Raw genomic sequence first — 24,377 nt, forward strand, 5'->3', positions numbered from 1 at the left:
TATTAAAGCTATTGAGGAAATTACATATTTCATTAAACTATGATAAGAAGAAAATTACGAGGAAAATGTATACACATACATGCTGGAGGTAAATATTTCATTTTCTTTTTTATTAATAAACAGTACTGTAAAAAGTGAGTAGCCAGTGAATGATGATCCCAGTTTTATTGCACCTTTTTCTGTGATAGCATGGTAAATATTCCATGAATTATGCGGCCCTCATACATGTCCCTTGTAAAAAATATATACGGGTACATAAATACATACATGTCAAAAAGCCAGTCTATTTGTCTAATAATTCTCAAGCAGTCTTCAGATTTTAGGATTTGAATATGAAATATCGTGAGGTTTTTCATTGTGTGCATTGTAGGATTTAACTGAGCCTGACCTTGGTTGTGTTTACTCAGGGGAGCGTCTCTAAAGTGCCCGCCGTGTGGTGCTCTCAGGGGTTGCTCTCTAAAGTGCCCGCGGTGGGTTCGCTGCAGGGCCTGACCTCCTGGACTGTCTCTGGCTGACCCCCTTCAATGGCTTCATTCTCTGATGATATGACACGGCTCCTGTTGCCTCGATAGCGGCGGGAGATTGAATAATCCCCCTCAGAGTCTCCTTTAACAGGCGTGACTCCTGAGGTCCTGGAGGGGGTGCGGGCCCTCGTAGCGCTACTGAGACTGTAACAGGGTAGACGCTGTCAGTCAATCTCCCCGTCAATGGCCTGAACTGTACAATGCAGTTTGGCGGACATTTTACAACTTATAGCCGGAACTTCGAAATGCGTGTGGTTTGTTATGTCATGTCATAGTCAGTCCCAAAAGGTCCCAAAAGGTCCTGTTGTTAGACGTTGTGACATTTTTGGCAGTAATTAATTCAAACAGTAACCCATTGAAACTCATTTTAACAGCACTTGGTCTGGTAACATTTTTACAGGGTCTGCTGAGATTACGCCACTTGACTCAAGTGTTCGTTTTCACACCAGCAAGTGCGATTTTCGCTTTCCTTTGTTTCGGCCTCAGGGGAGGCATTAATCAATTGACATTTTTAGTGGATTTTCAATTAACCTAACACAGCTATAAACTATAAACATTTTTTCCCCTTTTACAGCTTGGCACACCATGAAAATGGGCTAAATAAATGGTGCATTAGTTCCAGCATTAGGCTGTCACAAGTTATTATCGCCGCACACTTAGGGCGCATTACCGTCTGTCACACAGAATCATTTACTTTGAATTATGCGATTCGTATGATATCTCGATGTAGTTCAGAAATAATTGATTTAAACCTAGTCCTCCTATTGATCCATTACATCTGAACATTTCACATCGAACCTCAAAACCCATGTAAACAAACTTCTCGGCTTGCGTTATTCGCAGTCTCAAAGTCTGTTATCGTAATGCCTTCCGAGCCGTCCAAAACAAACAGGTCTTAAGCCTAAACATAAAGACAGCCGGCTCTGTGCAGCTGCCCCTTATGGACCACTAAATCAAGCAGGGTTTGATTGCAGTGAAACTACTGGAAAATATATATTTGTTTTCTTTTCTTATTGCCTGCACATATGGGGCATTGGCCATTGGGTCTTTTTCATGTGTTGAAAGACGAATACTTTAAAAAACTTAAGCCGTAAGTTGTGTGTGTTTGTGCGTAAGATTGTCTTGCAGCTGGCGAGGAGGATTTTGATGAGCGGAGGAGGATCAGCAGCGAATGGACCGACTTCTGGCTGCAGACACATGCCAATAACCTCGATACTGACAGGACCTCCCCAACCATGGAGAGGTGAGTTTATCTCACACAATCACACGAGTGAGAAAAACCGTTTGTTTACGGCGTGCTGTGCCCTGCCAGCTACAGCGTAAACTGCGCAGCTCCTGGTCCTGCTGCTCCAATGACAGCCCTGCCCTGGCTGATGGGTAATGAGGGTTTTATAGGCTACCGCTCTTAATGGCTGGCCCAATGGGGGGAAAGCACTTCCGACTGTAACCTCTTTATTGGGAACAGGACAAGTATGCGTTTGTAATAAAAGTTTCACTTATTGGATATTTGGTAATTCCCCAGTGCCCAGTTTAAAGTATTATTTTTGTGTTTCTCCTACTTAAGAGCGCATGAATCACGGCGGAGAGCGTCGCTCGCTCCCACGCCTGGCGGTGCAGTCTGCCTGCGTGACCTGTAACGACACATAGACGCGCGGTCACAGCGGAACGGCAAATAGTCAGGCACTTAAAACCAGATGGCGCGCCGTGCCCTGCGCTTCGCTCCCGCGCGCTGCCTTTCAGAAGATAGAGGCCAGACCCCCCCGAGTCACCTGACCAGTCAAAAGCAAACCACGCAAAATGACCTCTTCTTTCTAGACTTTTCAATTACAGAGTGCCATATATTTGATAGGAAAATGTATAATTCAATTTTGCAGATTGTAAATCAAATATAAAAACAATTTCCGTTGTAATATTTTACTTTGGTGAAATTTAAATAATATGTCTGGATAAAATATTAAGTGATGAAATTTCGGATAAGCAAATGAGTTATTACGAGTTGAAAATGCAGGATTATAGTAATATCGCATTAAAGTTTATCGTCTGGGCCTGAAAGCAACAGTGTTGAGTTTGTGCATGGAAACAGTGTATGATGGTTACACTAATAACTCTTATGGGCCTTTTAGTGAACATTTCCTGCCGGAGATTGACGTTGACATTCTGAATGGACGGAGAGTTCAGCTCGTGGTAAGGACAGTTCACTCCATTTTCTTTTTGTATTCCTTATCCAACACTGCTTTAGATTATTATTAAATATTGTCTTTTTGTATAATATTAAATAATATTTTTTCCTAATCTTCTGGTTTTGTATCCTCTTCATTTCCACACACATTTGCATTCTTATACCTTTGGAAGTTTACATACTGTAAGGATATAAAGGTGTGTTCCCTACTTAAGTGGCGCCCTATGTATGGATATAGAGGCATTTCCCCTTGGTAATTTAATGTCCTAAAGTTCTTAAATACATTTTTTGATATATGATTAGATACACCCAATGAAAATTCCTCAAGTATTTGTTATTTCTGGACCTCACTTACGCACTTAAAATATAGGGCTCTCCAGTGGAACGTATTTTGAACGAATAGCTATTTTCATGCTTTGGAACACAACACACACATCTGTTAATCTTCCATATGCAGATGACTTTTTTAAGCAGCAGCAATAACATTGGCCCGCGGTTCCTGGAAGCATATATTCTTGCGAACGCATCGTAAAGCTTTCCACGGACGCGTGAGCAGCCGTGGGTCTCCTGCCCGGCGCTCATACTTCATGAATGCGCTGTTTGTTTATCCAGGGCCGTAGCGTGAGCCTCTGGGAGAAATGTCATCTTTTATTTGCAGAGTGTGTCTGCTCTCCCCCGCTGCTGCCAGGCCGGCCAGGGCCAGCGAGACGGGCCCGATCAAGAGAGCGAGTCCCGGGCCAGCGTCGCTGCTTTGTCTCCGCCCCGCAAAGAACACAATCAACCGCGGGCCGACACAGTGGGACACGCAAGTGAGCGGGAGACACAGTCTGCCTCATTCTTTCCAGCCTCGCGTGTCTGCGTGTGCGTGTGCGTGTGCGTGCGTGTCAGTGGGTGTGTGCGCGTGCGTGTGGGAGGCTTGTCGTGTCAACGATACACGCGACGCGTTGTGTTTCTGCGTGTGTTGTGTGCGACTTGTTTTGTGTTGCGTATTCAATGAAAATGTCAATGACAATAGACTGGAAAATAAATATTTCAGATGAATATTCATGTAAGGATAGCTTTCCTTTTACAGTTTTTTTCTATACTTTCTATACTTTAGCTGCCTATCTATCATAGAATGCATCATTTATCCTTAATAATAGTCAATGCGCGAAATCAAGTCTAGGTATCCACTCAGTGAGCACTTTATTAGGTAGACCTGTACACGAGCTTGTACATTTTTATGCATTAAAGCATGCAGACGTGGTCAAGAGGTTCAGCTGTTTTTCTGACTAAATGTCAGAATGGGGAAGAAATGTGATCTAAGTGACTTTGACTGTGGAATGATTGTTGGTGCCAGACAGGGTGGTGTGAGTATCTCAGAAACTGCTGATCTCCTGGGATTTTCACGCACAACAGTCTAAAGTTTGCTGAGAATGGTGAAAAAACCCCCAAAAATATCCAGCAGTTCTGCAGGCAGAAATGCATTGTTAATGAGAGAGGTCAGATCAGAATGGCCAAAAGCTGGTCGAAGCTGACAGGGAGTAATGCAAATAACCATGCATTACTACAGTGGTATGCAGAAGAGTGTCTCTGAACACACAACCTGTCAAATCTCTAAGTGGATAGACTACAGCAGCAGGAGATAAATAAGTCTAAAAAATAAGTCTAATAAATACTTAATAAAGTGCTCACTGAGTGTAGGTGAAGGGCTATGTGCTGTCTGACAAATGTCAGTCAATTTAAAATAGCTAAATCTCTACAACTCCAAATAATAATTGTTTGTAAAATAGTATTTAAAATAGCAATAACCTTAAATGATCTGCTGTGTTTTATGTAATTCACAATACAGTACCAGCCCCATACCGCATACTTAAAATATATATCTTTTATTATTACTGGGCGTAAGTTATATTATTGTAATATCTACCCTGCCATTGATACCTATTACCTGTGGTTAACACTCTAAAAGAAGAAAAATGCTTTAAAATGTTCAACACTTCACACATCGCTCTCAGTTTGAATCATTTCGGTCAAGTGGCAAGGCAAACACTGAGGGTGATTTTCATTATCTACTGTAAAGTGAAAGCCACATATTTTGGATAACGGAGCGTGATTGCAGATTACGGCATTAGACGTTATCTAATACTAATAATCACGTGAAAGAATGGGAAATTGCGGTGGCACACACACTTTGAGCAGAAAATTTTATGAAATCAAAGTAAACTGTTTTAATATTGGCGCTGTGTTGTGAGAGGTGGTGCTACAGGAGGTAAAGGTTGGGCTATGGGAATAATGGATTTGGAGTAGTTCTTTGTGCTTGTGGGGAGGGAAGCCATCGGGTCACAGAAAGGACACAGTGAGGAGGATTTTCTCCAGCAGGAAATGGCGAAAGGCCTTTGAGAAAGAAAGACTACCCCTCTGTCAAAGGTTTAACTCTGGAGTTTGACTGACAAAGATGCTACACATGAAGCTGTCCGGGACACTGGAGCAACCAGATTAAACAAGTTTAGTGAAAAGCATATCGAAATAAAGGAAAACACTGTCCGTCTTAACAAAGACAAATTAGATTTTAATGCCGGCTGAAATGAAATCCACGAGGAACGCAACCAGTGTGCGAAAGAAGCAGTTTGTCATCACAGCATAGGAAAAATGGCCTCATTTATTCTCAGGATCAAACGGCAGTTATCTAAGCAGTCAGGATTAAATTAAATTATGGTCTGTATATGTGTGCGAGGCAAGTCAAAAAGCCATTTAAGCGTCATGTCCAAGAGCAAATATATTTAATGTATTGGTAAATTGTTTTTGAGTACTGCCATATCAGAGTGATGGTTTTGATGTCTGAAGTAAAATATCATCACCATGATGCCTGAGGTTTTTTTTCGTCCAATTTTCTAAATGATTTTACAGCAATTTTTGGTGAATATGTTCCAAATAAATCTATTCATACGCTAGTTGACCAATATGTGCTTGCCCTATGCTTGGAGTATTTGTATTCCCCCTTATTTTATTTTTAGGGAAATAAAATGGATCGTCTTCTGAAGCAGAATGTATTAAATCAGGGTCTAGCATTGGATATGGCCACTTAGAAAGTGTGCTGGAGTTGTCATGCTATAAATTATGAAAATACTCTATAACCAACTGTAGCTTTTGCAACGTGATACCCGTTCCTCTCTCGGTGGTTCCATAAAATAAATTTTCTAAGCCATATATATATATATATTTTTGGTAATGTGGAGGCAGTCATAGATCTGCACTCTGTTCTATAAAGGCCCAAAACTAAGCCATAGTTTGAGTCACTGGTGAAATAAATGTCTAATTATTTTGCAATCGCTTCCTTTCTTACATTCCAACAACCACAACAACATATGACAATTGTACACACAGTAGATATGGAGTAAAAATAACAATAGCGGTTACCATAAAAACTTGCACACGGATGATTGTTGTGGCAGCAGAGTATTTTATACCACTTAAAAGAATGTCTTTTGCAACTGAAATTGTCACGGTGCTGACTAATTTGGCAAATTAAGAACATGTAACCAGAGCTTGTGTGGGTATTTATAGCCGCAAACATTAACTGTAATAAACCTCCCTGTCCTGCCCCCTACGAGCTAATTCCCGCTGTTAGACTCGCTGTGTGGGATAGCAGCATCAGGCCCGCGGTAAGCTCCACACGTGGAACACATTGAGCAGTGAAAAGGTTATGCTTTGTTCCCTGTTTGTGAGGGTTTGTGTTCAGCCTCTGGGTGAAGGTGAACTGGCTCTTCAGCAGTGGGGGAGTGAGCCCGTGGCCCAACACTACCATGGCATAAGTGCAGCTAAGTGCTGCTAAGTGCAGTCGGGAGTTGCAAATATGTTTTTGGTTTTAACGTGTAATTAATTCTGTCTCTGCAGAGAGAGAGGCACCTGCTCCAGTGCCAGCCAGCTCTGGTCCGTCCAAAAAAGAGCGCATGTCCTTCCGTGACAACCCCGTACAGCTCAGCCTGGGGTGGGGAGGAGGGAAGAAGAGGTCCCAACTGAGAAAGTAATGTTTATCAGAGAGCAGAGACTTTCATTGTGTGTGTGTATACATATGATATTAGTGCCATTTTGTGTGTGAAATGTACATTGTTTTCAAAAAGATTAAATTAATTCAACTTTTTTAAAGTTCAAACGTTTGATGAAACTTTTTCATATTTAATTTAAGAAAAATGCTTAACATTTTAATCAAAAATTCAAAAAGTCAATTTGAGTAGTATACTGTCTTACAATGAAAATTTGTCCGTTTGGAAATTATTTAATTTTATTTATGTTGTGGCTTGGGATGAAATCTGTGAATGCATAATAACAAATAGTAGTGGGTTAAATCATAATAATTTAATTACCAGAATATCTAACATATACCGCCAAACACAGAGATTCATGGATTGATTTTTCTTTACCATGACCAAAGTGCTACAGTTAATATGGACAACATGACTCTTCTATGCTTCAGTATCATTAGTCTATTATTGCTACTTGTATACCTATAATACCAGTGTATTCATTCCAATATTACTCAATATTGTCTATGTAGTGTTGAGTGAACTCAAACTAAACTGAGAAAACTGATCAAGCACATTCAATTTTGTACACTTTTAATATATATACTTTGTTAGAGTTTAACTAATTTTGTTGGAGTGGATTTAATAGGGTACATTTTGCTGTGTATATACTAAACAATAGAAAGGGATGGCTGTGTAAATACTATACAATAGAAAGGGATGGTTCTGACCAATGTTTCTGAACCAGATGAATCACTTATAGGGCTCAGAATACAAGAATAGAGGAAAAAGCTTCAAAATATATTCTGAATGTTGTAATTTATTTACAATCTCTTCTCTAAATGGGTACAATTAGGATAAATAAATAATGAATATGCACTTAGAAGTTTGGCTTGTGATTTATTTTTGACGAATGGGACAAGATTTGTGATTAAATGAAATCTCAAATGCATATTGGTGATGGAACTGGTGAAAAGCATGTGAAAATGATTCATGAAACAGATTATGAATTGAATTTATGACTTATCTTCTGAAGGGACTGAATCCAAAGATAAAAGATTAGACAGGAATTGCGGTATGCTGCCAAAAAGCAGAGAGAACAATGCATACGAATTTCACTATACAAATTCCACTAGTAAATCTATAAGAACCGTAGTCATATTTCCTAATTGGTTGCATGCTATATTTTATCTTTAAGAACAACAGTGGACCCGTAGAGCAGGACCATCACTGCGATATTGGAGCAGTTGGTTTTTTGTCTGAGGTATTTGCTGATCTGTTGCCTGGAAATAGTAATGTAATGAATTTAAAAACAAACACATGACGCTGAGAGTGGCTCCCTGCCAGGGGCTCTGTGTAGTCTGTTTATTTTCCTCCCCCCGACTTTAACTTTTTCTTTAGTGTTTTGGCTGTATGAACACACCGAGAGTTTTGACTGGGGCTCAAAATTGTTTGCCCATGATGGCGGAGTTCAGATGATTAAAAGCTGTGTTATCCTATGAAACCTTAGTACTCTGTCGTCTCTTCACGACGAGGCTGAACTTTTTTCCCCATGAGAGAGCGTCCATCTTTACTACAATTATAGTAACATTCATTTTCAATATTTGCCTCCACTCATCTGAAAGTAGAAATATGACTGCATCACATTATTTCAGTAGTGCATTACATCATATTTCCTTTGACATCTTTACATCTTCTGAAAAGCCATCAATAATTGCAATTCAAGATATTTGGCAAGATATTACTTTTTAAATTAGAGTTCTGCGGCTGTTTCAATCATGGCTACCTAACAGTGTATTGAAGATGGCAGAACTGCAGACAGTATGAATGTTTGTTGTTGACTGTGCAACCACAAAATATCATTCTTGCAGGTTTTTTCCATGATTCTGACTACCTTATGAAAAAGTTATTTTTAAGTGATACTGTGCAGCATGTAGCTGATTGTGGATGAAGACACAAAACCCATGTCTCAGTCTGTGTATCTTATAGCTTGCTGTGCTTGTCTTTCATGGCCACCATGACTTTGACTACATGTCAGTATTTTGTATTTGAAGAAGGTTCCTGCCCATACTTCTTTGAGATGTGCTTCGTGCCTGTAAATATGTGAAAGCCAGTCAGCACTGGCTGTGTGCTACAATACTGCTGATCATTCATTTATCCAACCACCATACAAGTAAATGAAAAATAAAAACATTGAAATATCACCATATATCTGCACAAGCTCAAAACATGAATTACTTTAAGAGGTATTAAACTTCTACGCAATAGTCGCATTATGATTTTTTTCTAAAACACAAATTATTTTAACCCTTTTGGGAGAAATTTGGCTTTTCTTTAGTCGTAGAAAGTATCATGGTTAGTTAATAAACTGAAGGTTTTTTCAGAGCATTTTCACTGGAGTAGGGTGTGCCCTGCTCCGTTAGTGCAGCTGGAGGAATCGTGTGCCTTTTGAACAGAAGTTTATTATTGCTTTAATTATTGCAGTACTGATAGGGCACGTGCACACAAACTGTGGCTGACATTTCACTGGCTGACTTAAAAAAACTCTGCTTGCCTTATGAAGCAGAAAAACATGAATCAGCGCTTCTGTCTTTTTAAATGTACATGTTTTAAGAGTACGTATATTTTTTCACTGCTTTCCTATTGAGAAATATAATGCATTTGGCAGTGAAATCTGTGAAACTAGGATTATTCTGGAAGATTACGGTCACCCACACTGGTATTTTCTGAAGAAAAAATATTTTAAAATATTTTGAGAAATTGCTTGAACCATATGGAGAAAGTGGCTTACCACATATTTAGCTCTTATAGAAGTCACAAATATGCTGAAACCTCAACTTGGTTCTCATATGTACTACGGTTAAAATAGAATCACCTCCAGATATAGACAATTTAATTACTTATCAATTAAGGCTTCAAATTATTGTACCTATAACTGTACCTAATGCTGGACCTAATTACCCACAGATTTACAGTAAATTGCTTCTAATGACTTCAAAAATAAAAGGCAAAAGAGCTTTGTGGTTTGTTTGAATTGAAAAGGGGACCATAACAGGCTTGTGTTTTTGGATAGATGTAGGTCGGTCCTGGCTTTTTGGAGCTATTTTCTGTGTATGCCTTTCATAGATGTGGATTTTTTGGAGGACTTTAATGAATTTAAACAGGTATAAAATATTAGTGCTTATTTTACACCATAACCTAAGCCCTGACTGGAAGGAAACTTAATGCTGTTATGAATCCTGAATATTTGATGCTGACAGAATGGCCACTTGTGGCAGATCTGAGGCGAGACCCCTGTGAGCACGCTCAGATGTCCGAGAGAGACACATTTTCTCCTCAGCATGAGGCTAGCCTGGAGCTCGCCCTGCAGCCCCCAATAAAGGACTCCCCCGTTCATATTTATTTAGATTTTCCCCCCTCTCATACCACCCAGTCCAGGTATTATCCCTGACCACCCATATCTAAATATGGCACACTGTCTGGCACAGCAGGAGGGAGAGCATTGCTGGACTAAGGGGTCATGCAATTTCTGGTCACACACAGGCAAACTCAATTCTTATTAACTGAAAGGTTTATCAGAAGATACTGTTCATTTTTGTATGCCTGATAATGACAGAATATGATTATATTTATTTTTTATTACAGGTTTCAGTTGCTAGTAACTAGCAATCTTGGAGTTTGTATTGCCTCTATTACCTTGCCCTAAATTAGGGCTTTTCCTATTTTTGCTCAGTGAAAATATTTTTATCCCACACAGTCAGCAATGAAAGCAAGATTTCAGTATACCTGTCTCTACGTGACCTCGTGTATAGCACACATCTACATTTAAATACATTTACAATTGGCAACACCGAAATGCCGTCTTTTTGTTCCACAACATAATTTAATTAATTATTGGGATAAAATAAAAAGCGACTTGTTGCAAACCTCTGGAACTATACAACATATGTATCCTTTGATATGTCGTTATAAGGCTATAAGAAATAATCTCAATTACTGTGCATTCAAGGGAGTCTGTAGGCATAGTTCTCGTTGCTTAAATTGTAGCCTAATCTATTGTTTTATTATATCTAAAGTACCAGCAATATAGATCTATTAGAACGATTATGTGCTGCTGATTGAGCACATCTGTTTGCCGTTGTATTAGGCGTTCGACCATAATTTGAACAATTCTTTAAATTTATAATAGACCTAATATATTTTGCCAATAATAACTTCGCCAATAATGACTAGTCATGCTCATGTTTTGGCCAAATATTACTCTACCTTCTGACTGTAATTGTCTCCCCTTTTGAATTCAAGCAGAGGCAGTTCGTGTCAGTTCTCAGTTCTCTTAAGCCTTCATTGTGCATAAGCCTAGCGCATCATCTCGTGCCTCCGCACTTCGTGCGAGTTACAACTTTTTTAAGTTCCACAGATTCTTCGTTAAACTTAATTAGCAGCGTTGAACATGTAAACACGAAACATTTTATTTTTTAACTGACCTGATTTAATTGCTGTAAATTGTGCGATCTTTGACATTCACTGAATTGCCCTTATTCTAAAAGACTCCTCTAAATTTATAAAAACGTTCTCCTAACATGTATGCAATTTACTGATATAATAATAATAATAATAATAATAATAATAATAATAATAATAATAATAATATGAAAAACAAGCAGCCTAACTTTAACTTTTTTGTTTAAAATGTCATAGGCCTATTTAGATTTAACGTATAGGTAGGCCAATTTTTGACAATTTTCATTGATTGCATGAATTACCGGCTATAAGGTAATTATTCCTGAAATGGTTTGGGTATTAAAGTAAATATGCACTTATTGTATTTGTATTTAAGAAAATAAATTGCTCTTGAATAAATACAATGCCGCGTCATTATGGGAACGGCTTCGGCTACTCTGTGAATTACAGACAGGCATTCTCTCAAACATTGCCTTTTCATTATTTACCTGCACTATATCTGCTTGTGGGCTATGTAACCATCAAAACGTGACATTTGCTTTCATCACCAAACGACTAAATAGCCTATACGCATGCAGAAGTATAACTTTTGTACAAAATCGCAGTGTGAAGATGTATAAGAAATAAATCACCTGAAAGTGTTGTAAAAAGTTGTAACAAGTAGTTAGGCTTAACATCCAATTTCAATTCACTCAATCCATTATTTTTTTCTCCGTTATGTAGCTATGCCTAGCCTATATGAGATTACATCTTTAGTAGTCTAGCCCATTTCTTCAGAATATACCCTAGTTGTGGTTTCAATAGGCTACTTGTCACATTTCTAAACAAGTAAACTAATTTAACCTGCAAAAGTCACGATGAGCCGTGCACAAGTTTACTAGAGATGTCAAAACAGTTGCTAAAAAGGAAAGTCAATTTAACTGCTATACGTTTTCCCGGCGGTAACAGAAGTTTGCTTGGATTTTCGGTCTGGGAGGAGTTGGCCTACTTCATATTCATACGGTGGGAGGCTACCTTGCGGATCGCGTTTAGCTGCGCCATATAAAAAGCGGCATCGGGTTTCCATAAGACAGAACAAATTAACGGGCTTTGCAAACATACTTTCGGGGTACAGTATCGCTCTTTTCAAACGTCTTAACACCACGAATATTTATGCTCCAACTTGGGGAGCTTTGGGAAATCGACAGGTCTCGGCAGGATGATGGAATACATGACTGAGAAATTCTCCATGAAGAGCCAAGGGATGAAGGGCAGTGATTACTACATGGGATCGAGCGGAACGCTAGACCAGGTCATGGAGAACTTGGATAGCGTGCAGTACTACAGCAATAAGAACTCACCGAAGTGCGTGCAGGCCTTCGGTATTCAAAGCAGTGACCCTCACGTTAGACTGGATCGAACATCTCCATGTGAGGACCAAAATGGTGAGCGACCGTTTTAATTTGCTAACTTTTTGACACTTATGAAATAATTAACATATCTAGGCTATTCATATTTTAATTTTAACTGCTTTACCATCTATCATAATAAGGCCAACTAGTAGCCTATTTATTTAATATTCCAGTCACGTCTAAACCATTTAAAATATATTAATAAAAACAACTGTGTAAGCATCAGTATTGAAATGAACTTGAATTAACTTAATAAACGTAGGCCTAATGATAAATGATAGCATATAAAACCGGCCTGAGTATGAGAAACAATGGATCGTAGCCTAGTTATGATCTAATAAATGAAGCGCATCTTAATCTGTCAAGAAAGTATCCTTATGAATTATTTATAGGCCAGTTTGGATATAATTCACTGGAAGAAAGAAAATGTACAATGAAAACACTACAGGATGCTATTCAGTAAGCCCCTCGGCGTTTTTGGAGAGACATTGCAACTAAAAACACAATTTCCAAATTAATTTTAAATGTCCATCTAAATACTACTAATACTAGTAGGTTTTCAACATGCCGATTTCTTATTGCCTAATGCATGCCTGTGTGTTTTGGCACAGATATATCAATGTTAACGTGATTGTTAAATAAAAAAAAACAACTTTTTATTTATTTAGCAAACTATGGTATCCCAAAACCCGAGGATGATAGCTTGCACACGGATCTCGGAAGGCCTATGGAGAATTGTTGCAATTTGAGAGCTTCGCCAGTAACGACAGTGCAAGAGAAGACGGACTTGGACGACATTGGTGAGAAGTGTGACAGCAACGTGAGCAGCAGTAAGAAGCGGCGACACAGAACTACCTTCACAAGCACACAACTAGAGGAGTTGGAAAAGGTTTTCCAGAAAACCCACTATCCGGATGTGTACGTCAGAGAACAGCTGGCGATGAGAACAGAACTAACGGAGGCCAGAGTTCAGGTAGGCTACAATTTTTGCTGATATCTGAATGTGTTAAGTGAATATAATTTGAAGTAGGTTGCGTATCGGTCTCATGTTATTTTGTTAACTGATTTAACTACTGTTATGCATGCCCTTTCAAAACAGATGTACATTGTGTCATTTTTTAACACACCTCCATGTGTTACACTTTGTGTTACATTCAACACAGTCTGTGTTAAAACGTCTCACTTTATAATAATTGTATGTTTGTAACAAAACAAGTAGTAACTCTGACACAAAATGTGTTCAAAGTAACACAAATGTAGTAGGATATTAGGCTAACACATCCTTTTTGAGAGTGTGCTATTTGGCAGAAAACTTGTCATTTAGAAAGTAGGCTAATATAAAAGGCCTACGAACCCTGCATTGAAGAAAAAAAAACCATTATCACGGCCAATTTTTTTTAATTAAACGCGACTAATAGTTATGCGCCCTAATGTCGACTTGCCTAGCCTATATAGAAACAAAAATAAAATGGCAAATATCGAATTTTATCCCGTTAAATATTAGCCTGTGTAGATAATGTTCACTCGTAAAATCTTCCTTCATTTTGGCGTAGGCCTACACAGTGAAATTTGGCTCATACAGGTAGCCTAGGCCTTTGTAGTTGAATCAAATGCATAGCTACCTGTATGAGTCAAATATGGCATATCTATCTGTAAAATGCATTTTGCTGTGTATAGGCCTATAGGCTACAATATACCTGGACGCATTGTAGTATTTCACATAAAATCCACTCACTCGAGGGATCATCAAAGGTGAACCGATGACAAATTTCAAATGTGTTTTCCTGAGAACGACCCACCCTTGCTAAAATAATTTCAATAGATAACTTCTTCTGAAAGTAAAGCCTAACACGACTGAAATTATTATCTGGTTGTACATTTAGGTATGGTTTCAAAACAGAAGAGCCAAGTGGAGAAAACGAGAACGTTATGGGCAGATCCAGCAAGCGAAAAGCCACTTTGCGGCCACATATGATATATCAGTGCTCCCCCGCACCGACAGCTATTCACAGGTGAGAGGCATTTGTATTTGTATTTGTGTTTTAGTCGGTCGTTTTGAAATGTGCTATTCCAATAAGAAGTAGCCTAAAGCAATGTGATTTATTGCTTCGGTTGTTTTTGATTTGGAAGGTTCCGTTTACGACAACAATTCTGTTTACGCTGCAATGGGCTGTGTTGCCATGCATTTGTAACAGCGGGAAAATATTTAATTTTTTAAAACTTTCGAAATAGGAGTTAGTCTAGTTTTGACTATTTTTTTCAGAGCTTTTCACAAGATACAATAGATTACTAATCACCATGTCGTAAAATGAATGTTACTTGTGTAGCCTATAGAAATATTTCGATGCGTGCAAAGGCGAGGAAATAATGTAACCAGATTAAGCAGCAGTCATTTCTGGATGTGTACGGAAAAGTTTATTCATGCAAAACTGCATAGGCCTATTCTCCATTAATTATATAATGGAAAATGAATTAATATATAATAATAATAAATTATATTTGGCACATCTTTTATGACCTTTCCCTCTTCATTTATGATGATAAATTAAATCAAGCGAGTTAAGCGCTGTCATTCATTCTAATAAATATTCATTTTATTTAATTAACACAAGGCATCTTGGTGGTTTTAGGGTTACTTTGATTTGTATAATTTTGACTTTCAAGGATAAAATCCCTTGTAATTTTGGCAAATAATTTTAGTGAGGTAAATCTCGACCATGAAAAGTTTATTACTGTGTTGTCAAACTGTCTTGTATGCGCAGGCATAGGTGCAGGCTTCGCAAGAAATACATATTTCAGCTATTTGCCATTAATCTGTCTGTCTGTAGATCTATTTGTGCGTTTATCTACACATATAATATTTATTCTGCTTTTATAAACTGGTATTGTCATTAAAAAGTGCCTAATCCTACAGAAGAAACAGTGAAACTGTGTGTATGTACTCAGCTTTGTGTCATTCAGAAAAGGAAATTGTGGGATTAGAATTAGTGCTTGCACAGTTGTGGGAAATGGTTCATATCAGGTAATAAAACAGCCCCCATGTGGGAATATTATTCTGGAGACACAGTGCAAAAAGCACTGACAGCAGAGCTAGATTGGAGGGTTGAGATTTGGATTTTTTCCTTTCCATTCTCCTGAATTAATGGATCCTAAAAGTAAATGAACTGTCATTAATACATATCTGCAAACACATTTTGTTTGTGTTGTGTGATTTTTGGATGTCACACAACACAATTGTGTAAAATAAGAAACGCTAAGATAAAAAATTAGAATATTGTAAAAATCGGGAAAATTAACCAATTAAGTCCTGGGGCAATAATAATAATAAAAACAAAACACACAGGAATACACAAACAAAATTAGGGACACCCCTAGCCCTAAAGCTTTTGGAAAGGGCGTAGTTTTCTGTAGAAAAGTATTCAGAAGCACAGACAGGACTGTATGTACTGGAGATTTACTGACAGTAACTGACATAATTGTTGAAGGGGATTAGTTCAGATGATATAAATCCAGCCACAGTGGAACTCAATGGCTTGGCTCACATCCAGCCACAAATCCTTTTTAATTCTGTTTTTCATTCCTGCTCATATGCTTTTCATATAAACATCAGTATAAACCCAATTTACCCCAGTTTACATATTACACTGTGCAGATTCACATACTTCAGGGCTATGCTGTATTACATTTCATTTTTACAACCATGATAACTATCAATTTACTTAAACGTGGATTATATTGTATATACACTCAGTGAGCACTTTATTAGGTAGACCTGTACACCAGCTTGTTAATGCAAATTAATCAGCCAGTCATATGGCAGCAACTAAATGCATAAAAGCATGCAGACATGGCCAAGAGGTTCAGTTGGTTTTCAGACCAAATATCAGAATGTGGAAGAAATGTGATCTCAGTGACTTTGACTGTGGAATGATTGTTGGTGCCAAACAGGGTGATTCGAGTATCTGGGATTTCCACACACAGCAGTCTCTAAAGCTTGCAGAGAATGGTGTGAAAAAACAAAAATCATCCAATGAGCAGCAGTTCTGCAGACAAGAAGTACTGCAAATGAGAGAGGTCAGAGGAGAAGGACCAGGTCAAAGCTGACAGGAAGGTGACAGTAATGCAAATAACCATGCATTACAACAGAAGAGAAACAGAAGAGAATCTCTGAACACACAACATGTCAAACCTGTTAAGTGGATAGGCAACAGCAGCATAAGACCAATACGTCAAAATAATAAGTCAAATAAATACCTAATAAAGTACTCACCAAGTGTATATACAGTCTATATATATAAATATATATATAGTATATATATATAAAATATTCTAATGACAATATGTAAGAAAAATAAAATATGGCGTGTGGCTTTATAAATTGCAGATTTGTCGGTTGTTTATTTCCAAGAGTATAATCTGGAGTGATTTAAAAAAAAAAAAACAATGTTGCCATAATAGTCCTTATGTTTATACTTGGCTGAGTTTGTATGTGAAATTTCTGGCTGATGTCATACACTGTGTTTGTCAAAGAATGCATCTGAAAGGAGGTTGTGGTGAACCTATACATTTAGAAACATTTACGCACACAGACATACATATAGGCAACATATATATCCTTGCTTTCTCTACCAAACCAGTGTTTAATGTTAAAATTACTGTCGTGATATTTGTGACTGTCAGCCCTAAAACTCCACCTGTTATGTGTTATACTGGGGGGCATATTTGACCTCATGAACGTGCTTCCAGTCCAGAATTTAAAGGAGTGTTACCCTTTTATAATATTTAAAGTACGCATCATCACCAGTTTTGCCCTCACTGTCACTACTATAAGTTGTAGCACAAGTTTGATTCTGAAATGCATTGGTGCATTCAGACGTCTTCATCTGAGCCTTATCTAAAGCCCTTGCTTCTTCTCTGTAGATTCCTAACAACCTGTGGGCGGGCCCGACCCCCGGCGGCCCGGTGGTTTCTTCCTGCATGATCCCGCGAGCGTCCCCCCCCTGCATGACCTCGTATCCACACTCCCCACGAGGAGAGCACAGCTACGTGGGCTTCCCCAACCAGCAGAATCAGTTTGGCCACGTCTCCCTCAACAACTTCTTCACCGACTCCCTCCTCACCCCGCCGCCCAACGGGCACGCCTTCGAGACCAAGCCTGAGTTCGAGAGGCGCTCGTCCAGCATCGCCGTCCTGAGGATGAAGGCCAAAGAGCACGCGGCCAACATCTCCTGGGCTATGTGAACATTGGAGGTGCGGCAGAAAAACCCCCCACTATATTAATTATTGATTAATTATTGTATTAATAATAACAACAACACCAACAACAACATGGTACAGAGAGTATCTTGTAATAATAATAATAATAATAATAATAATAATAATGATAATAATAATAATGTGCAGAGAAAATGTTACTTTTTAAAGTAAATCAGCTCTGTATGAGGACTTACCACAGTTGGGAAAGCAGATTCCACATGCAGATCACTGTAGAGCAGCTGGCAAAACAAGCGTTGGCTCTGTTCAGTCAAACCTAGATGCACTTTGAACTCAACTCTGAGTAATGAATAAGTGATGCCTGTTTTTTGTCGATTTTGGCACCTGCCAAAATTACTGGGAAAAAGCTATACATTTCAGAAAATGAAAATGTTTTCAGAAATGAAAACAAAACACTTAGATTTCTTGCTCAGAATGAAGGAGAAAACGTATTGTGGTTTCAGTGAATCTTGGCTCTACGGTATAAAACTCACTGTGGTCAGATGAAATGGAGGCCTTAAGATTCCGTTGCACAAACAATGGCATTGATAATGTTTTTAGCAAATCCAGTGTTTACGAGGGAATGAACTTCAGCAAAACATTACTATGCAATTTTCTAAACAACATATAATTAAAAAAACAGTCAACACTCAGTGTCTTAGCCTTTCCTGGCATGTGGAGTCACATAGATTTTGGCAGATACATTTGCAGATACATTGTTTTTATACGAGTTGCATTCTCACTCAGGAATTCATCTCTGAGATAAATTGAATTGACATACTAACATATGTCTGTGTGCTTTGCAGCAAAGCTGTGTATTTCATGAACTGCATCAACTTAGTGTTGCAACACAAACTAGATGCAGTTAGTCTTTTTTGTAATATATGTTTTTTTAACCTATACAATTAAAATACAAAAATAAGGATTCGTCCGTGGTTTCTTTTTATGAACATTTTCCAATTTTATCATCTGAAAATTGTTGTTGAGTATGTGTGTGTGTTTTTATGTGTGTATTGTGTAAGTTACACTCCAGTGTGCAAATGTGGATGTCAGTGTGTTTTTGTGTATGTAGTATGCCCAAGGATGTGTTTGTGTCTGCATACGTGTGTGTGTGTGTGTGTGTGTGTGTGTGCACAGTGTATACTTGTGTATACATTTGTGAAATGATAAAGAACAATGAAATTCACTTATGCACTTTGGTTTCCATTTACTTAATCAGTGTTATTTTTTATATTTTGAATTGGGTCAGATACTGGGTGTTGCAAGTACTTATTAATCATAATCTGTCTGAAACGCAATATCCTCGCAACATATCTTAATACATTTATATCTCCAAGGATTTGCTTGGGAGCCAGGGAGGCAAAATATCTGTTTGAGTTATTGTGTTTTTAAAGACCCACTATACCCTTTACATATTTTATCTTGCTCTGCAAACTCACTCTCCACACCAACCCTCTCCCCCAACACACACAAGCCCACACCCTCCACACACACATGCGCACACACACACACTGGCCCAATCCCTCAGAACACAAGCATGCGCATGCATATATAAACACACACAACTAGCAAATGAAAACAAGCCAATATCTCCTGCATGTATCATCAGACAGCTGCCAAAGCCATGCCCAGTCAGTTAGTGTGTGAGATCACTTCCTTTGCAAGATTGCATCTCCTGGCTTCTCAAGGAAAACTAGTCCATATGAACGATACCGTCGATTGAGTTAGAGCTGAAACTCATGTCAGATGTATAGATAGACATCTCTACATTTACGCTTTTAGGACCATGTCTTTAGAATATGGCAACGTCGTACTTGCTGTTGATCAAAAATATGACATGCACTCAGCATTCAAATGAAAATGATTTTTGCATTTTTAAAACTTTGTTTTTGATGTTTTGTAAACTTCCAGTCATTTGAAATGGAAGCTTGTCTGTGTAAATATGTTCAAATGTCACAGGGAATATCTGGGCTGTGGTGTTAACTCTTTCTAGAGAAAGCTTTGTTTAGTTTTTAGAAATAAAGAGCAGCTGAACAGGTCTGAGCCCACTGCAGGTGACGCTGAGAGAGTGGGAGTGGGGAGCTAAGGTGAGAAGGTGTTTTGTATTAGCGACGGCGGGATGCGTAATCTCTCACAGAGTTCACTCTGTGCAGTATCTGTTTGGCCATCAGTTGCCCTCTGGGGCTCTCTCAGTGCTGATTGGGCGCTCCGCGGTGCGGAGATGGATGTTCCCGAGCGGTGTGCACGCGTCAGCTGAAAACATCCCTGGGCGAGCTCAGCAGACGAGATCCGTCAGCAGCCTGAATGGATTTGACCTTGTGAGGTTAACCGCAGCCATTAATAACGCGGTCCTGTGGGGGAGTGCACCGGCGAAGGGGGAGTAGAGGGGATCGTTCAGAACAGCACCCCAGCTAGGCTGCAAAGACACAGGCCTTTAACTCTCTATGTTCTGAACTGGAGCCACAGTCCAAGTATCTACCACACCACCACCACCAGCATTCAACACTGTACGCAGGGCTAAACATTTTTAAATAGACACATTGCTATCACATTTTACCTTTTTAGGGATGGCAAAGCCACAGAGAGACTGAGGCTATCCCTCAGGCCCCCTCTTCACTGCCACAGTGACCCATGTGCCCAACAAGGGCTGTGATGGTACCAGGATGATGTCCACCTCATGCACAGGACATCCCCCGTCCCGCGGGGTGCTTTTCCACAGCTCTTCTGTGCCAGTTCCAGAACATAGGAGTGGGGGGCAGTACTGTAATGGCATTAGTAACTGTTACTCCATTAACTCTCAGTTAACTCTGAGGGTTCCTCACCCATGAGGAGGCTGAACATGGGGCAGGGTGTGGTGAGGTCTGAGGTGCTGTGGTGCAGTCACATCTCAGCAGTGTGACAAATGGGCTATCCGGCCTGTGCAGGGCTCATGATCCATGCATTTCTCAGGCATTTTTCTCCCCGAGCCAAGATTTGTGACTGACGTTGGCTCACATCCAGAGACTCAAACTGGGAACAGCCAAGACAGCCCTGCAAGATATTGATACAGAGGGTACGTTTGTGACCCCCTTTAATGTAATAAGAGGCAGGAATTGGCAGGCCATGCTCTCCTTATGTGTTTGCATCGTCAATGCGATCATCGGAATGCTTGACTGCAGCCTTTCACAAAAACGTTAAGGGTAATAAGAGGGGGAGGGTTTGTTCCCTTGTGTGATTAGATAAGTAGGTGACTGCTTCTCAGCCTGACTCAGGAACTGATGAGACTGTATTTGTGTTTCTCACTTAGAGGCAGCGTGCGTTTCGGGCACCTTTAGGGAGTTCCTGGTGAATTATGCTAAAAGTGTCAAAGACGCACATTAGTTTCCCTCCTCATTTTGTGCTACAAATATGGAAGGCATAGATCACAGAAGAGGCTGGGTGTCAGCACAAAGCCTCTGTATGTTTTTCCTCCATCGGCGTAACACACAGGAAGTAATGTTTGCATCAGCAGGGTCCCATCACTCAAGCCCAGTCCCAAAATGCAACAGGCCCTTGTGTTTTCTGACTCCTGGAGTGCAAAGGCCAAGCGTCGCTCATTTCATTGCATTTCCAGAGCCGTGTGACGGACCTGCACCGAGTCTGCAGATTTATCGAGGAGACAGAGGAGAAAAAGCTTTTTTAACATACCGGAACTCAAACTCAAGGAACCTGGGTGAATTATGATGTGCGATTTTTTAACTGGTTACATGAGGCCAAGTTGGTGACTGAGAGCAAGAAAGTGTCAAACTTTAGCAAAAGCAATAAAACTGATAGTTAATTAACCATTGGCCCCATGATACTGTTGCAGTATCTCCTCTTAGTAACACATACTGTACAAAAACATAAATTAATGTATATCAAAGTAACAACTAAGGTTACAACTGGTATTGAAGTACAAATTTTAGCAGTTTGTCTTGATTGGGTTAGGTTGTTATCATGATTATCAATACATAATAGAAACTAGTTTTGAGCCTTATGATCAGTTTGTCACTTTTACACCCAGACAGAACACCAGTACATAGCAAGATCCTTCTCAAGATTACATGTTGAATCCGAGGTACAGTATATTCTTGAGTCTTTAGTAGGACATGAACCCAGTACTCCAGCATGAAGCATTGATTTTTCAAAAATTATATCTCTATCTAAAAGGAACGCAATGCATCGAAGCACTGCACACAGCCAGGCACAGAACATTAGGTTCAGAAGATCACTGGCACTTGAGCTACGGCACAGACTACTTCTAAGTTTAATTTAGAAATGTCTCAAGTTTTCCATTAGTGAGTCACAAGCAGTTAACCCAACACATGTTATAGTCACAACATTGCACTGCCAGTCCATTTCTGCAAATTAGTCACAGAAATCCCCAAGCCCATGAATACACAGATGAGACAGCATGCCACTGAGATAATGATGTTTTGTTTATGCGGTGACTGCGGCAATAATAAACATGCAATTCTGCCTGAGGTAAGCCAATGTGCATCCTTGGCACGGGGAATCGAATTGAAAGCATTCATCAAACACACACTTCTCTTGCTTCTCAGGAGAAATTGCAAAGTCATCCATTCAACTTTTACACATGAAGTGATGTGGGATACAGTAAAACAAAAGAAGATTATTTGAATTTTGGACAGTTATGTCAATTACAACCCTGAAGTAATGAATCAGCTGAATAATAAATTAGTCATGGGCAGAAGCGGAAGAAATCTATGTCTACAGTATGTTTAAACCTATAGGTCCAAATGGCCCCGGACAAGTGTTTTGTTGGGGGTTTTTTTGCTGTATTTTTAAAATAAAATATCATTCAGGATTCTTGGACATCCTCAATTTTATTTAATTTTTTTATGATCAAATACCATTCTTTTTATTTTAAAGTTTTTACTTTATAATAAAAAGTGTTTTTGTATGATTACACCTAGAACGCATGACATGGGTCCAAATGGACCAATATCCATTTTTGAGGGTCTCTGTTACCTCTTTTGAATCAATTAATCTACTCATTTGATATGCAAGGTATTCATTAATTGTCTTGTCTTTTGGTGATCTGTGCTTCTAGGGTTAAGAGGAAAAAAACTACTTATTAAAAATATTAGAAAAATCATGTTGAAATATGGAAAAAAGACTTTAAGCAAGGACAGTATAAAAAAACAAGGAACATAAATAGGCAAACTTTGCTGGCACACTTGAGATTAGTTAATACTAATAGATTATTTTTAGATTATATATATAGATTAATTTATTCAGTAGTTTACAAATACAAATATATGTGCTCATCTACATCCCAAAATTTAAAGCCTTAAACATACAATAAATTCATGTTTGATGAAATAGTTATGTAGCAGGTAACAGTTTTTTATGTGTGAGTTAACACCAGCATACCCTTGAAAAGGATATTTAACCGAAATAAATCACAGCACACAAATTCACAAATATGTGAGAAATGTGCACGCAGTAAGTTACAGACCCATTTTTTTAAAAGTGCAGCGTTCTCTTTCAAATGTCCATTGTCCTATGATTTATCATGCCTGGCAATGGCAAAATAAATTCATAGAATGGCTCCTTTGAGGGGAGGTATAAAAATCTTTATCAGGCTAGATGCAAGCTACTGTGAGTAATCTGACCCAGACTCTCCTATCGGCCAAGTGTGTTTACACAGACCAAAAACCTGGCCTCCAGATCGACCACATAGTGCACCCAAGGCTACAATACCTGAAGAAAAGACATTATATACTATGTACACTCACTGGGCACTTTATTAGGAACACCTGTACACCTATTTATTCTTGCAATTCAATCTCATCAGCAAATCGTGTGGCAGCAGTGCAATGCATAAAATCATGCGGATATGGGTCAGGCGCTTCAGTTGATGTTCACATCAACCATCAGAATGGGGAAAAATGTAATCTAAGTGATTTTGATTGTGGCATGACTGTTGGTGCCAGACGGTCTGGTTTAGGTATTTTATTTTAGGTAAGTCAAGAAATATTTCTGTATTTCTGTCAAGTCTCTCGAATTGGCAGAAATGCCTTGTTAACGAGAGATGTCAGAGGAGAATGGCCAGACTGGTCAAAGCTGACAGGAAGGTGACAGAAATACAAATAACCACACATTACAACAGTGGTATGCAGAAGAGCATCTCTTAACACACAAAGCATCATAAACCTCAGTGGATAGGCTTCAGCAGTAGAAGTCAAAAAAATAAGTTGAATAAATTCCTAATAAAGTGCTTGGTGAGTAGTGTATGTGTATGTATCCCATAATTAATTAATTCTCAAATAAATATGATTCAAAGCAACTGACATACACCGCTGGGAAACTTAAAGTTTAAATGACCAAAGTGACCAAATATATTTATATATATAAATATATAAATATATAAATATATATTTAAAGTTCTGTAACTTTCAGGGAAGTTAAAGTTATAACTACATGCCACAGATTCTGCACAAAAGCTATGGGTATTTCAGGTCAAGAAAACAAAATTGAGGTCCATGTTTGTTGAAATGGTTCAGTCTTTAGAACCATAAAACTATTGAATTATTTCTATGGA

At 38.8% G+C, this 24,377-nt stretch overlaps 2 protein-coding genes across 3 annotated transcripts in view; both read left to right on the forward strand.

Moving 5' to 3' along the window:
* lrriq1 (leucine-rich repeats and IQ motif containing 1) overlaps positions 1-7,494 on the forward strand; it is a 30,778-nt gene extending 23,284 nt beyond the window's left edge. Inside the window, exons 24-27 of one of the 2 annotated variants that reach the window (XM_061252537.1) lie at positions 1,641-1,767; positions 2,648-2,708; positions 3,362-3,512; positions 6,580-7,494. In XM_061252537.1, coding sequence (XP_061108521.1) covers positions 1,641-1,767; positions 2,648-2,708; positions 3,362-3,512; positions 6,580-6,713 — 473 coding nt within the window. In that variant the 3' untranslated portion in view covers positions 6,714-7,494. The remainder of the gene's footprint in view (positions 1-1,640; positions 1,768-2,647; positions 2,709-3,361; positions 3,513-6,579) is intronic. The other variant, XM_061252539.1, reaches the window with a different exon arrangement.
* Positions 7,495-12,258: 4,764 nt separating this feature from the next.
* On the forward strand, positions 12,259-18,642 carry alx1 (ALX homeobox 1). The gene is made up of 4 exons (XM_061253002.1): positions 12,259-12,592; positions 13,228-13,532; positions 14,443-14,571; positions 17,480-18,642. The coding sequence occupies exons 1-4, from the start codon at positions 12,367-12,369 to the stop codon at positions 17,798-17,800; spliced, it is 981 nt and encodes a 326-aa protein (XP_061108986.1). The 5' UTR covers positions 12,259-12,366; the 3' UTR covers positions 17,801-18,642.
* Positions 18,643-24,377: the final 5,735 nt, after the last annotated feature.

This window comes from Conger conger, chromosome 8, assembly GCF_963514075.1.
Source record: "Conger conger chromosome 8, fConCon1.1, whole genome shotgun sequence".
Classification (NCBI taxonomy): Eukaryota; Metazoa; Chordata; class Actinopteri; order Anguilliformes; family Congridae; genus Conger; species Conger conger.

Bases quoted from the DNA above. Each gene is read 5' to 3' on its own strand.
- alx1 (XM_061253002.1), top strand. From the start codon at position 12,367: ATGATGGAATACATGACTGAGAAATTCTCCATGAAGAGCCAAGGGATG. The intron at 12,593-13,227 runs GTGAGCGACCGT...TTATTTATTTAG, and splicing joins TCCATGTGAGGACCAAAATG to CAAACTATGGTATCCCAAAA. The intron at 14,572-17,479 runs GTGAGAGGCATT...TCTTCTCTGTAG, and splicing joins GCACCGACAGCTATTCACAG to ATTCCTAACAACCTGTGGGC.